This window comes from Anolis sagrei, chromosome 3 (assembly GCF_037176765.1).
Source record: "Anolis sagrei isolate rAnoSag1 chromosome 3, rAnoSag1.mat, whole genome shotgun sequence".
Lineage (NCBI taxonomy): Eukaryota > Metazoa > Chordata > Lepidosauria > Squamata > Dactyloidae > Anolis > Anolis sagrei.
In genome coordinates, this window is record NC_090023.1 from 145,225,314 (window position 1) to 145,241,804 (window position 16,491).

At 37.6% G+C, this 16,491-nt stretch overlaps 1 protein-coding gene across 1 annotated transcript in view; it reads right to left on the minus strand.

The window, feature by feature from the left end:
• The window catches only part of DNAJC15 (DnaJ heat shock protein family (Hsp40) member C15), a 36,449-nt gene that overhangs the window by 8,039 nt on the left and 11,919 nt on the right, over positions 1-16,491 (minus strand). Inside the window, exons 2-3 of the mRNA XM_060769248.2 lie at positions 10,781-10,832; positions 3,044-3,117 (exon numbers count right to left, since the gene is read on the minus strand). Of these exons, the coding sequence (XP_060625231.2) occupies positions 3,044-3,117; positions 10,781-10,832 (126 nt within the window). The remainder of the gene's footprint in view (positions 1-3,043; positions 3,118-10,780; positions 10,833-16,491) is intronic.

Sequence of the window (16,491 nt, forward strand, 5' to 3'; positions counted from 1 at the left end):
TTTTAAAATATATTCATTGAGTGCCATGCCCCACAGAAGCCTCTGCCATTTCCCTGAGCTTGGGCCTTTATTAGTTAGGAAAAATCTAGTTTTCTGTGTATAATAATCATGGGGACGGGGGACACTACAGTTAGCCCTTTCCTTTAAGACAATGGTTCTCAACCTGTGGGTCTCCAGGTGTTTTGGCCTACAACTCCCAGAAATCCCAGCCAGTTTACTAGCTATTAGGATTTCTGCAATGTGAAGGCCAAAACATCTAGGGACCCACAGGTTGAGAACCACTGCTTTAATAAATCCCTTTCCCCTGCCCCTTTAAGAATCCTCTCCAGGGTGGAGCCTCATAGCCAGATCCAATTGCTCCCTTGGAATTGTCTATTTTGGAGTAGCGGAAGGCTGGAGAGAAGCACAATGAGCATGTTACATCGGAGCTCCATTACTAGAGACAGATGAACGAAGGAACAAGAAGTCATCACACAAGATAAAGTTAAGTAAATAGAAGCCTCACATCTGCAAGATTTCCACCTTTTCTTAACAAAGACTCTGTCATGGGAGGAGAGAGAATTTGAACTTTGTTGTTTATTAAATTTTTGTTTACCGTTTATTTATGTATTCCAATCTGCTCTCAGCGAGATCAAGGCACCTTCCACATAAATAGCTTGCGCAAACAGAACATTGAGTGTTAAGGGAATAAAAGGCAGAGAGGGTAACTTATAATTAAGGATTTTACTGTTATTCCCAAACTTAGGATAAACTCTGAAAAGACTTCGGATCACAAATACTACCTTTGGTCTGTAGGGTATGAATACTATGAAGGTCTCATGTAGAGACACAAAAGGTTCAGATTTGATCTTGAAACATGATCAATGTAACAAGATTTTTCTGTCTTTTTTGTAGAGGTTTCATTGCTTCGGGAGATAAGGCCAACTTTTATCTTTTAAAAGCAAGTCATATTTGACATAATAGCTAAGAGCAAAGAGAAGCATAGGATCTTTTTGCACTTTCTAAAAACCATTTTTAACACTGAGGTCTTAAAAGGTGTAATTCAAATAACAGCGTCCTTTTATTGGCATACAAATAATAAGCAAGTACATATGTGGATCGATATCTTTTGATTTATAGAAATGAAACACTGAGAAGTCCTTTGGATAAAATCCCTTGCATTTCAAACTCAGTCAGACATAAAGAAAGGCTTTTGAAAACTGTATTCTCTGCATCTAATACCAATAAACTTAAATAGCAAGTTACTAGTGAATACTCTTGGAAAGTCTCTGTGTAAAAGAGTACTTTCTTCTTTAAATTGTGCAATTACAAATATATAAATGTTATATTTAAAAGTTATAGTTGTAACATCTGATCAAAGTGACTATGCAGTTTGAACCTAGCTCACCTAATCTGACCAAACTGAAAAGGAATGCTTGCCTTGAAGTTAAATTCAGTTGTCAATTCCAACTAGAACAGGTCCATTGAATGAATGGAATATGTTAAAGTAAAATCTTTGTACACTGTTTCTGATTTAGGGATTTTATTTTACTTGGGGCAACGAATTGCATTTAGCTCATTCTTCCTACAGAGGAATGTTTAGAACATGCATGTGATATTACAACAATACTTTATTAGTTCAATCCATTATCAGAATACATTATTTTAAAAATGATGCCCTTGGTGACAAATTAGGATGCATTATACCAACATGAAGGAAATTACCAGTATTGGACATCTGAACTGTAAAGGGCCTAATTTGCACTTACAGTGTCCCTCGACTATAGCGCATAAAATATTAAGACACTTAGAAAATGTTCTTGAATTGCAAAAATATGTTTCAAAACTTCGTATGTGCTCTCTCTCTCTCTCTCTCTCTCTATATATATATATATATATACCATATATACTCAAAGATAAGCCGAGTTTTTCAGCCCCCCTTTTCTTAGCTGAAAACATCTCCCTCGGCTTATAATGGGGTCAAGGCCAGGCAACAGAGCCTGGAAGCCATTGCTTGGAATAGATAATATTTTTCTCTCTCTTCTTCACCTCCCTTGCCAGTGTGTTGTTTTTTTTAGTCGAGGTGGGGGTGTGAGATATATTTCATGTCCTCCTTGTTTGTATGGCTCTCTTTCGAACCCATCCAATTTTCTAATCATATGTTTGCAGGTCTTTGCAAATCCTATATAGATATAATTATCTATCTATCTATCTATCTATCTATCTATCTATGAGTATAGATATATTGGGCTTGCAAATATTAAAGGGGGGAAATGCACGCACACATACATGTCTAGATAGATATAAACATAGATATATAGGGTTTGTAAATATTGTAGGAGGAAAATACACCTATAGAGAGAGAGGATTTGCAAACATTTCAGGGGTAAATGCATATGTGAAATTAGTATATATAATTATAGATCTATATCTAGCTCTGCATTGTTTATATAGGCATTGAATGTTTGCCTGTTAGTATGTTAGAAGCTGGCCTGAGTCCCCATTGGGAGATAGGGTAGGATACAAATGAAATTTTATTATGATGATGATTAAGTTATTATTGATACCATATTGTTTTTGTTGACCCTACTTTTCCACTTACAGAGATAGTTTTCTGTTTTTATTTGAAATACGGCAGATATTCAAAAACATTTAACCTACTGATGCCTCAATTAATGTAATTTTATTATTATCTATTTTTATTTTGAAATTTACCAGTAGCTGGTACATTTCTCACCCTCAGCTTATACTCGAGTCAAAAAGTTTTCCCAGTTTTTTGTGGTAAAATTGGGTGCCTTGGCTTATATTCGGGTCGGCTTATACTTGAGTATACATTACATAGCCACTTGGAAAACAAAAAAAGGAGTAGCTCTATTAATCTACTGCAAGAAAAATAAACTTGTGAAAAATATTAAAGATTGATCCATCATAGCACAAACATCTGTTGGTCAGTTCACAATTCATCTCTTGAATAAACAGCTAACCTGAATTAGGTATTTACACCTGAATATCATCTAACGTTTTTTTAAAAAACCCATAAATGAGATCTCAGCACTAAACTCACAGCAGTTGAGATTTTTCTTGCTGTTTCTGTGAAAACTTGTTCTAGTGGTTTCCAGAGATGGAATGCATAACGACCTATAAATATGGAAAGAAAAGTCAACTTAACATCTGTTCTTCGGATAAACAAGCAAGCAATAATAGTAATTTCGGGGAGGAGGGGCACAGAAAAGTATGTGATTTTTCATCTCATTGGTCTAAAGGTGCAAATTGGTGCCCTTCTCCAGACTCAAACCGTTCTCTGAGTGGCTGATTTTGGATGCAAGCCTAGTATAGCACCAAGATGAGTTGGCAAGTACAAGCAGTCTTTGCCGTTTATGGCATCATAGGGGAAAACATTTCTTTTTTAAAAAGAAATACTTACAAATTACAGCAATCACATATCATTACATTTAATATTCATGCGTGCTTTTAAATACAATATTTTGAATTTCAGGCAAAGCTAGGATAATTTCACTGATTATTTCATTTGGAAGGGGCTCATAACTAAATCTTCAATGTGACTTTCACTCTGGTTCAAAATACGAATTTTTTTCAACAGACTGGTAATGGCCTCATTCAAGAGTGCTGCAAGGAAAACTCTCCAAAAGTCATCAAATGGTACAGTTACAAGAGTAGTACAAGAACCGGCAGGATTTATGTGCACTTTTACTTGGAATATGTACCACTGGACTAAGCCATAAGATCGGAACAAACATACATGCAGATGGGGAAGTTTATGTATGAAGCAAATCCCAATTAATTTGTTTCCGAATGAGCCTATCCTATGACTGGCTGTTGGATTACAATTGGCATATGATTTATACAATAAATAAACTTAAAACAGGAGAAGAGGGGAAAGTAATTTACATGCTGTTTTTATTATCTTTAATTATTTTCTAATAGAATGTCTGAAGACAATATGCAAAAAGTAGAACACACCAAATAAACATAGTTCACAAAGGGACACAATAAAAAGATTCCATAAATGGACACTAAAAAATTAGGCTTAAACAAAACACTAGCAGCGCTTTTGTATTGCCTGGGATGAATACGGCAAGACTAGAATCTTTTAAAAGGAGGATTCAGAAGGAAAGAATATCTTACCATTGGAAATACCTCCTTTTCATGCTATTCATTTTCTGTCTTTAAAGACACTGACAAAAAGCTCAGTTTGTCTGAAACTTATTAAAGACACTAACTGCCAGATTCCTGGAAACATTACTACTGAAGATCTTCCCCAGATATTTGGGAACAAATAGCTTATGAACCCAAGTCTTTCTCAGGTTCCTTTCAGCTGCTGCACCAGCACAAACTCAAAAGTTTATTCTTACATCTCAGGGACAGTAGATAGAATCGTAGAATCAAAGTTAGAAGAGACCTCATGGGCCATCCAGTCCAACCCCCTGCCAAGAAGCAGGAATATTGCATTCAATCACCCCTGACAGATGGCCATCCAGCCTCTGTTTAAAAGCTTCCAAAGAAGGAGCCTCCACCACACTCCGGGACAGAGAGTTCCACTGCTGAACAGCTCTCACAGTCAGGAAGTTCTTCCTCATGTTCAGATGGAATCTCCTTTCTTGTAGTTTGAAGCCATTGTTCCTCATCCTAGTCTCCATGGAAGCAGAAAACAGGCTTGCTCCCTCCTCCCTGTGGCTTCCTCTCACATATTTATACATGGCTATCATATCTCCTCTCAGTCTTTTCTTCCAACTAAACATGCCCAGCTCCTTAAGCCACTCTTCATAGGGCTTGTTCTCCAGACTCTTGATCATTTTAGTCGCCCTCCTCTGGACACATTCCAGCTTGTCAATATCTCTCTTGAATTGTGGTGCCCAGAATTGGACACAATATTCCAGGTATGGTCTAACCAAAGCGGAATAGAGGGGTAGCATGACTTCCCTAGATCTAGACACTATGCTCCTATTGATGCAGGCCAAAATCCCATTGGCTTTTTTTTGCCGCCACATCACATTGTTGGCTCATATTTAATTTGTTGTCCACGAGGACTCCCAAGATCATTTTCACACGTACTGCTCTCGAGCCAGGCATCCCCCACAGCAAGACAACACCGGAAGTGGCTCCTAAGATATTATAGGGCTCCAGGCCGAGACAGGAAAATACAGGGGAATACTGACCAATTTCTTGTCAACCATCTTATATCCCATTGCTGTCTCAGTATACTGCAAAAAGGTTAATCTTGAGCTGATCTGACAAGCAACTTTTAATGTCCTTAAGCAGAATACATAGCCACTTATAAAGGGATATAAAATTTATTATATTTTCAAGCCATTGGAGCTGGGGGTTTTTAATGAAAGAACATAATATTGGTATCTGATACCCCCTACAAATGAGAAAATTGTTTTGTTACATTGATAGTATTGAGGACTGTGGCCCAATTATTAGGGTGATCCCACCGCTTGGCACCAATTATAAAGAAATCAGCCCACCAATAATCACACACAATGGAAGACTTTTGAGCCACTTCACCTCTCTCTGAGGGCTTACTAGGCTTAATCTTTTTTTTTTTTTACTTTCTTCTTCTGAGCTGAAGGATCGGTCTTTTCTGAATCTTCTATTGCAATGGAAGGAAGCAGAGCTTGTTCATACAACGCCGCTTTCAAACGTAACTCCCTATTTTTCCTTGTTTGCGGCATGAAAGCTCTACAAATGTCACATGCCTGGGAGAGATGTTCTTCTCCCAGGCAAACAAGGCAATTAGGGTGTGCATCGTTGTCCGGGTATTTATTGGGACACGATACACACTTTTTGAAAGACGTAGTGGTCATTGTTTTTAAGTAAAAGAGTCTCTCTCTCTTCGTTGCTGCTTTTTAGCGCGGGGAGAGGGGCGGGAGGGGCTGCTCCAACTGACTTTGAGTCTCGTGAACCTTCTGTTGCTGCCGGCGCGAGCGCCGGATATTACCATATGTGTAAATTGCAGTGACCACGTGGGGAAACTAACCCTTTACACACCAACTCTTTAGGGTAGCCCAATCCGTTACAGATAGCATTAAATATGTTGTGTATAATTTTCATATGTGATAAAAGTATCATATCTTACAAGGACAATTTACTTGAAAAATAATTACAAATAATTACATGAAACCACTGGGAGAGATCATCTGGAGTTTTGGAGTCTGTGTCACATTTATGTGAATTACACCCAACTCTTATTAAATTGATTACTCCTTTCCACTGAATGCCAAGGATGCCATTCTGCTCCTAAACTAGTGCCTGTCATCAGTGATGGACTGGATGAGGCTAATAAATTAAACTAAATCCAGACAAAACAGAGCTACGCCTGATCAGTCGGAAGGCGGACCAGTGTGTGGCATTACAGCCTGTATTGGAGGGGTTCACACTCCCCCTGAAGACATAGGTCCGCTGTCTGGGGGTGATCCTGGATTCATTGCTGATACTGGAATCCCGGGTGTTAGCAGTGGCCAGGATTGTCTTTGCACAATTAAAACTTGTGTGCCAGCTGCGCCCATATCTTGAGATGTCAGATCTGGCCATGGTAGACTACGCCTTAATCACATCCCTCCTGGATTACAGCAATGCTCTCTATGTGGAGCTGCCCCTGAAGATAGTTCGGAAGTTGCAACTGGTTGAGAGATCAGCAGCCATATTACTAACTGAAGTGCCGTATAGGGAGTGGACAATTTCTATGTTGCAGCAGCTCCACTGGCTGCCAGTCTGCTTCCAGGCCAAATACAAAGTGCTAGTCATTACCTATAAAGCCAAAATGTTTCAGGCCCAGACTATTAGAAAAACTGCATTTCTGTATACAAACCACGAGTGCTGCAGTTTGCAGAGGAGGCCCTCCTCTTGGTCCCTGCCCTGTCTCAAGTGCAGCTGGAGGGGACAAAAGAGCTTCCCGTCTCGGAAGAACAAAAAAATGGCCCCCTTTCTCCTCTAATAAGTTCCTAAAACTTATCTATACACTTTAGCCTATGTAGAGGAGGAGGACTAATTACACCTTATACGTATATCCTGCCTAGTTGTTGAACACCTACCTTCGTTAGTCTGCCGTATACCACTTGAATTCCAATAATTTTAGTTGATTTTAAGAGTTTTAAAGAATTTAATATGTGGTAAAAGAGTGAATGTACTATGTCATGTTTACTTAAATCACTAATTTATCATTTTTATTTACCTTGTTTTTGACTTGTTATATATTACTCTTGGCGTTGAATGTTTACCACTGTGTTTTACTTTGTTGTAAGCTGCCCTTAGTCCCTCTGGGGATATAGAGCATTATTATTGTTATTATTAGTATTAAAATGATTATTTTAGAAACAAATTCTTACATATGGAGTCATGAGGTCCTGAACTGTAAAGAATACCAGTGCTATAAGAAATCTCTTTGGTTCTGAATGTTTATAAGGAGCAGATTTTAAAAACCTAATAAAAAACAGAAGAAGCCATCAACATTAATAAAACAAAAGCAATTATTTTGTCTCTATCTTGCCAAGCAAGCAATAAAGTACTCATTCCCATAAAGCGAGCTGAGAAAGCTAAAGTAAGGCCATGAATTGCAATGGGGTGAAATAATGTATGCAGTCTTTTATTAAAGTCTACCTGTTGTTTAGTTTTTAGAAATAATTTGTGGGGTGTAAATATAGAGACATTCTGTCCTATATATTCCATTCATGGTTTTAAAAGGAAATATTCATTAATCCGGTTTTTCCAGTGTTTTCAAAATACAATGCTAGGATGGAGGGGCTTCCAAATTTTAGGTGTTTTTTTTAAATGTAAACACTTTAATGAGACTATGTAAGTATTTCACCAAGACTAACTTGGCTAATATTTAACTCTCTGAATATAGAAATATTAGCTTAACAACTAATCTCTGAACTGGTTCAATTTAACCTGTAACTTATATAGGATGGACTGAAAGTCACAAAGGTGCCTGATGTTTTAATAACTTTTAAAAATGCTATTTGCAGAATTTTATATAATATCATTTTATTTCTTAATATACTGTATATGATGCTATGGTATTGTAAATTAAAAACCCAAAATACATTATTAAATATCGAGGCCCCTTTGTGACTGCTGACCCACCCTGTACAAGACATTTCCATGTGAATACCTTGTATAAGTATTATCATTTTCCAAATACGCACAGTTGCATTCTTCCTACTGAACATATGCATTTCATTTAAATCTCATGAAGTGTAACTGTCCTAGTTTGCCTACAATCTATCAAATCTTTATTCAGCCTGTCAGTCATAGACATTTAGGTTTCTTTCTTGTAGAAATAGACTGGGGCTAGACAGCGTGAGCGTGAAACAGAAAGGAGGAACATGAGATAGTAGTGAGGTGCTCAAATTCAAGTAATTATTTACAAAATATAAAAGCAAAGTGCAATGAAAATCTTGAGTTTGCCTTGACAAAACATTTTAGAGCTTCTCCTGTGTCTTGATTCAGGTTTATGGTTTGTCAATAAACAGAGGGGCGAGAAGACTCACATACATATACACAAAAACTGGGATGCAACCATAGACATATTCCCGGGCACCCAAAGAAACATGATAAAATATATGAACTGGTGAAACTGTTGCGGTGGGAGAGGGTTGAACATCCAGAAAGCCAGCCTGATATCCAGCTAAAAGAGAATCCCCTCAGGGAAGCAAGGCCTCTTTAGAGATGTAAATAAGGCCAGATTCCAAGAAAGTCATCCAGGTGTTTCAGAAATTTCAGATGAGATATGTGCCTCAGTGAAATCTGTACTGTGTTATATGTTTCTTATTCAGTGTCTATATTTGCATAAGATTTGTCTTTTGTCACTGAGTCTGGCTTCTATTGTAAACCCATAATCTCCATTCGGGACTATTTCTCACTTTTCCTTAGTTTTGCCCTTTTTCTCCTGGGAGGATCTTCCAAATGGCTCCCACTTCAAATGGACAATTAGCAACTCTCAATTTTTCCCACCACAAGGGAGACTTTATCCATCTCTGACATCACAGGGAGTCCCTAGCCAGTGACAGCTCAGATCCTAGCTCAACCATTCCTGGGCCAATCAAGAGAAGGAGTTAAGTCTTCTGAATGGCTGCCACAGAGGATAAAATGCTTTGCAGTGAATTATATATTATGTCGGTTCTTTGGAGTGATTCTGCTGTTCTGACAGCCATCTGGCCAGATGAATAAAATTTCTGTTACAGGTTTCAAACCCAGGTACATTTTTCCTGGCTGTCAAAGCAGCACAGCGTGTCAGGCTGCCTCCTTGTGGTAGATAGCTGATTTCAGTAACATGATTTGTTCCCAAAAGCAGCCACTTTTCCGGAAAATCCCCTCAGTGATAGAGGGGTTTTTCTCCTTTCTTTCTCTGCCGAGAAAGAAGGTGGCCTTATTTCTCTTCAGAGAGAAATGCAACTTCAGTAACTTCTCTTCGCAGAGAAAGTAAACAGACTTCTTTCTCTTGGAAAAGCAAAGCAAATTGGTTTTAGTAGTTTCTCTCACCAGAAGAAAATATATGGCTTTGCACAACCACACTTCCTGGTAGGATTTGGAATCTGGAGAGAGATGAGATGGGAAGACTGCCTCCCTCCAAACAGGTGAGTCTTCCTTTCATCTACTCTCCTCTCTGTGACCACCAGGTGAGTGAGGGGGGGTATCCAGATGTTACTGGGGGGGTGTGTCCAGATGTTACATAAAAACCATATTGTGCAAGGGTACCATAAAAGACTTCTAGCATAATATGTGGGCCTAGTGTATTTAACCAACCTTCTCCTTTACCTCCCCCTCCCTCCAAAAGCAGTCACAGTCAACAGAAATGACGGATTTTTTAAAAACAACTGACTAAATAATCTCTGAACAACAGTTGCAAGCAGAGTTCTAAAAGAAGCCGAAGACCTCTTCAGCTTTGGCCTTTGCGAGTGCAGTGTGGTCTGTACCCAGATGCTACCCAGATGAATATCTAGTATGTTCTGCTTCTGCTACCCAGATGAATATCTAAGAGGTGGACCAGTCAATGCAGTAAAAGAATGCTGTTGGAGAATGAGCATACCTTTGCAGAAAGCATGTCCACTTGCCAAAGTGGAAGCTCTCCATATCTAAAAGTTAAGATTCCATTCCTCCTTGAAAAGCTACCAGTGTAGCCCTTTCAGCATAGATTAAGACAAAGGGCAAAGAAGTATAATAGATGGACAGGAAGATCAGTAAAAATTTGATGCTGTGAGTTATATAACCAGATGTACTCCCCCACTAAGGCAAAACCTTTATTTGGCAAACCCAATGCCTATCCCCTAGGTAAATAAAAAAGGCTCTATGCAAAACATCATTCTCATAACAGCAGCTGAAATAGCACTGTTCTAGAAGTTTGAACATTTCCTAAATGTAATGTTCCTTCAACAGTCTTGAAGCGTAAGACATAAAGCCAGCTCTGTACAGTCTACCACAAAGATGTACTCCAGCATGCCAATGTTGCTCCATCAAACACCTTCTTTGCAAGATGGGTCCAGCCAGTACAGAACTGAAGAACCAACATGGGAACAAAAAGGTGATGAGGGCACATGCCAAATGGTTTAAGTCAAAAAATAGGAACAGAATGTTTTAAAAGAAAAGCATCATCTGAATTATTAGACTGTATTGTATCATATTACACTCTGCACAGAGCTTCACCTTTTAATATAGCTCAGTGCCAGAACACATATTTTACATCCAATTCTTCAGGTTCAGAAACCTCTCCCGAATGAAACATAGTACATTATCATAGAGCTTATCTATTATGAAACACACATACAATCATTACACTTACCTGCAAAAGCAACAGCTGCAACGCCAAGACCAACAGCTATCATAGAACTGGCCTGTTTAAAAAACATAGAAGAAATGAAGTAAGAATTAAATTATTTTGGTGCAAGATCACTTAATATTCTATAAAGAAAACTACTACCAATACAGATATGATTGTGGGGAGTGCACTAGAAATGTATTCTCCCTGCAGTGCAAAGTCAAATGTGTAGATTGTTTTAATGATAAAAACCAACCAAGAAATCATTTAAGGGGCAGATAAATAAATGGAGCTTGCTTCCTACAGCTCCCTTGTGGTGCAGAAGAGATTTAAAGTACAGTATGAGTGGGGACAAATTCTCTCAAACTCTTCTCAGCAATTATTTTCTAACTATACATACTATAAAGGATTATACCAGAGCAAAAGGCACTGACTCCTAGCGTAATTGTTTTTAATTTGCTTTAGGTTCTGTATTGTTATGTTGTGTATTGAGGCCTTGGCCTTTGTAAGCCGCATCGAGTCCTTCGGGAGATGCTAGCAGGGTACAAATAAAGTTATTAGTATTATTATTATTATTATTATTAATAATAATAATAATAATAGCTCAAACTGTCTCCAACTGACTCAAACTTATTTTTTAAAATTCCCTCAAGGTTCCCTTTTTTTTCTTCTCTTGACCAAGCTCCGTCCACCTTTCCTCTAGGACTCCCATCCAATCAGGTGGCACTACACATTCCTCCAGGCTGCCTTCTGGCTCCGCCCCCTTCTGGCAATGTGTGCACAAGATGGATGTCTGCTGGCTCCTCCACAAAATGGATACCTAGCTGTTGGGCCTCTAACAGCTAAAACTGGTCCTGCAAGGTAGGACAGTTTGTTACACCTAGCTTCTATATTATTTACTTCTATATTTTCATTAAATGAAATGTTCTTTTTGCTCTGTGCTCATCATGCATGAGCACAGAGAAGAACATGCATGAATATAGAAATTTTAACTTAAAATTCATCACACTTCTTAAGGCAACTAAATTTTATTGTCTTGAACACTACTAACAGAGAGATAATGCACTATACGGATGCGGAGCTTGCCTTCATTCCCTAAGAAATCACATTAATATTCTTTAGCACCCCAGCAGATGCACTTCAAGTGATTACAGTTCACTGTTGGAATTCTTGTCATGTTTTGCCTTGTTACAGAAACCCAACTCATCATTTTCAAGAATAATTCTTACCACTTGTATAGCATCTTTAATCTAAGCCTCTTGAAAGAGTTTACAAACATTAATTCTTACAATATGAGACGCAAGGTAATTAGGGTGCTCATTTCACTAATGGGAAAAGGCGATGTTTGTTGCCCCTGCCCTTGAAAGTATGACAAAAGAAACCAGATACATTATGCTACATGAGCAGGAATATTAGTAGGCACCATCACAAAAATTGATCAAGGAGGGATTAGGGTAGTAGGATGGCTCGCCTTAATGGCAAGCAGCCAAGCAGTCTTCTAGCCCTTCTGTTAGGCAGTGCTATTTTCTTAAAATGTGTGTATGACTTTCATTTGATATAAGAACATAGAACACTGCCATATAAACACCATAAACATCTGACATAAAATATTTAGAGACATGCAGACACACAGGAACATACTTAAACATTAATATCAAGAAATGGAGCCATCTCGGAGGTGAACTCCCTATCACAGAAAATTGGCTTGGTCACTTTATTTTATGTGTTTGTAATATCTTTAATAATCATAATAATAATAATAATAATAATAATAAACTTTATTTGTACCCCGCCACCATCTCCCCAAAGGGGACTCGGAGCGGCTTACATGGCGCCAAGCCCAAACAAGAATTACAATATAACAATACAAATTGCAATAAAATAAAAAAAACATAACATTAAAATATAAAACATCAAAGTATATTTATTTATTTATTTATTTATTTAGCTTATATACCGCTGTATCTCAAGCCCGAAGGCGACTCACAGCGGTTACACAAAACTAAAGCATAATGACAGAAAGACAAAGGGCAGGCCGCATGATTAAAAAACTCCGGGTGAGATAAGGGGGCAGGACTAATTGCAAGGGAGAACTCATAGAGAGATAGGAAAATAAGCCAACCTTTGTATGGGGGGGGGGGGGCGCGGGCGGACTCCTGGGACAAGAACATTGGAGGAGCACTAGCATAAAATTATGTGGCTACTCTTCGAAGGCGCGACGGCAGAGCATTTAATTATATAGGACTATCAAAATACACTATCAAAATAATAAAAGAGGTAGATATATCTGTCAGGGGCAGACAAAGATCTTGAGGTTTACTTCTGTTCTTCTTGCATTGATGATAAGTTGGTGCAAGTGCTTCACTACTGTACATTAGATGCTTATTGGTGTACATTAGATGGTGTTCATCAAAAGTTTGTATTTTATAGTATGTTTATATTATTATACTTGTGTCTCACACACACACACACACAAGAGTTAAATATAGTCTATAATCATTTTAAACAAACAAACAAATAAATAAATAGTAGAAGCAGGATCTCTCAACGTTACTTGAACAATAGATTAATGTATGCTAGTGGGTCAAACTAGATGTCCCTTCTATCTTTAGAATTCTTGATTGCAATAATATTTTCTGGAGATAAGAGTGTTACTGTTCAATTGATACCTGGCTAGAGAATATATTGGATGGAAGTGTCGCTTCCAAGTAAAATCTCAAAGTGAATACAATTAAACACAAATATATTAATACAACATAATAAAAAAGCAGTTTTGAAATAGTTCTTTAAAATGTTAAGACACGTGAACAGTACACAAGTACAATAAGACAAGGAAGGCATGCATAAATCAATACAAGTGAGTGTTTATACTGCCTTAATTACACAGGTAAGAATGTTCCAAAAGGTGAATGGGACGACTGAAAAGATCAAACTTGAAAAGTAGCTGAAGTATTCTGTTCATTAGGGTGCAAAAAATAAGACCTTCAATGAAGATCAGAGGAGTTGAGTAAATAATTTAGGCATGTGCGATCAATAAAAAAATGTTTCAAAAATCATTACAAAATTAGGGGGCGCTGGCATTTTGTAACTTGCAACAATGGTAGAACATATTTACCATAGCTAACTCATCAAGTTTCAGAACATTTCTCTTATCCATGAATTTTTGGGGATTTTTTTAAAAAAAAACTACAAAAGCTATCTCCTTGAATTTTCTATACAACGACACAAGATATTTATTTATTTATTTATTTATTTATTTATTTATTTATTTATTTACAGCATTTTTACCCCACCCTTCTCAACCCCCTGGAGGGGGGGATCATTCTCTCCAACTTTCAGAAATATTTGTACATCTACTGATTTTAGGGAAATTTTTAAAGTTTTGACAAAAACATTTTTAAAAAGCCACAGCAGCTATTTTATTGAATGTTTATTATATTAACCAATAGAAACCAGTATTAACCAATTCCACATTTTCATAGAATCCTAGAGTTGGAGGGGACCCCCAAGGGCCATCTAGTCCAACTCTCTTCTTCCAGGTAGAAAGGCACCATCAAAACTCTCGTAACATATGGCCATCCAGCCTCTAAACTAATTAATATGCTTCCCCTATTGAGTTGGAAGGGCCCCACAAGGGCCATCCATTTTTGAGACTTCTTCCCAGCTCAGCACAGAAATTCTGCTGTTCTGACTAACGAAAAAAATGCACACCTCTAGTAAGAATTATAGAAAAAAGGAGACTGAGAATATCTTGATATCAACAATAAAGCCTTTAACATAGCATGCTGGCTGACAGGCAGCCAGTGAAAAATTTTCAATCACAGGCAGTTACGTGCACTGAGCAATCCCATAGGAACCCGAAATACTCAAGAATAAACTCCACTATTCTTCATATTAAAGATCTCTGGGTATAATGTGTGAAATCAAAATAAAAGGAACCCTGATTGTTACAAGTGGCATCTGCTCCAATGGATGAGTACATACTATTTAAAATACACAGAGTATGTTTAATGCAATGCATGATGAACCCTTTGACATAATCACTATACCAATTTATACTTTTGCTGATTAAATTTAGGATTAACGCTTTTGTTGGAATAAATATATTTAATTGATATATCACCAAGATCAAAGTTCTTGGGAATGTGCTTTCTGATGATATAAGCTGCAGAAATCATGACCTCTGAAACGGCTACTATTGAACTAAGAATCTATTAGAATGCCCCCCCCCCTCCTTATTTTTGAAAATGTCGGCTATAAACAGTAAGATTGGCTATGATGAAAATTGCATTATTGTTTCCACAAGAAGAATGATCACATTGACATTTACAGTAAAAAAAAACAAAAAAAAATTTACTTCTGGGATATCAGTGAGAACCAGGTGATTTCTGCATGATAAGACAGGGCTGATTGAGTCGGCACATACTGAAAACCCCAGATAACCTAATCACCACCTACATACATTTATAACATGCCTCGGAAATCTTACTATTGAGGACTTTGGAGCTGATTGTGACAATTATAGCTCTGGCATTTCTGTTTTCATTCATCATCAGGACATGCATGTCTTTTCAGGCTTAGTTATCTAGAAATCTATTCTGTTACACTCCCCACTAACCAGTATTAAGATATGTATTTCCTTTTAATACTGGAGGCATATAGAGAGAGCGCCACCAGACCTAATAGCCATTTGTCCATTAAAAAAACTTCCAAGTTGTGGCCACGTGGCCTCCTGGGGTTAGTTAAATTTCTGCAATCTAAAAAATGTTTCATTTTGTCAGGTGGGCAATATTTCACTGCACTGAAGTGCAGGTTTTGATTTTATAAAAAAAATGTATTTGGGACTACTGAATTTAGATTGTTATATGGAAGACATTGTCAATATCAGATTAAAAATGTGAAGATTGATGACATATTATCGTATATACTTGAGTATAAGCCAACCCGACTATAAGCTGAGAAACCCAATTTTACTTGAAAAAAAATGGGAAAACTTATTGACTTGAGTATAAGCCTGGGATGGAAAATGCAGCAGTTACTGATAAATTTCAAAATAAAAATAGATACCAATAAAATTACATTAATTGAGGCATATAGCTTCTCCTCTCGGCACAGCAACCCAGGGTGCGTGTATTCCTCTTCTCCTCTCTCGGCACAGAGATCCAGCTAGATTGCTGTGCCGAAAGTGGAGGAGGCACACAGCTGGTAGAAGGCCTTTAAAGGGCTTCTTTCAGCCCCACACCTTCTTGCCAGGACCCTCACTCAAGCATAAGCTGAGGGGACCTTTTTCAGCATCAAAAATGTGCTGAAAAACCAGGCTTATGCTCGAGTATATACAGTACTTTACAAAATTGGTGTAGTTACATTTTCAAGTTTCCTACTGGACATGAGAAGATTACTGACATACCAGTAATTTTGTGTTTTTTGCATAGAAAATAATTTAGTTATTAAAAGAAAAATTAATTAATGCTGCCAGCTTGTGTGCAAATTAAAACAGACATCTACGTCTTAGGTATCCAGGAAATGCATATCCAATCCTACACATTTTTAGAGCCATGGTAGATCCACTATTTGGTAGTTTCCAAAAAGGGATCTTGTAACACCTTAAAGACTAACTGAAAGAACAAAGTTGATCGTGTACAGCTAAGAAAGTAAACTTAAGAGTACATCTACAGTGTAGAACTAATGAGTTTGACACTTTAACGATACTTTGTCATGTCTCAATGTGAATCTAG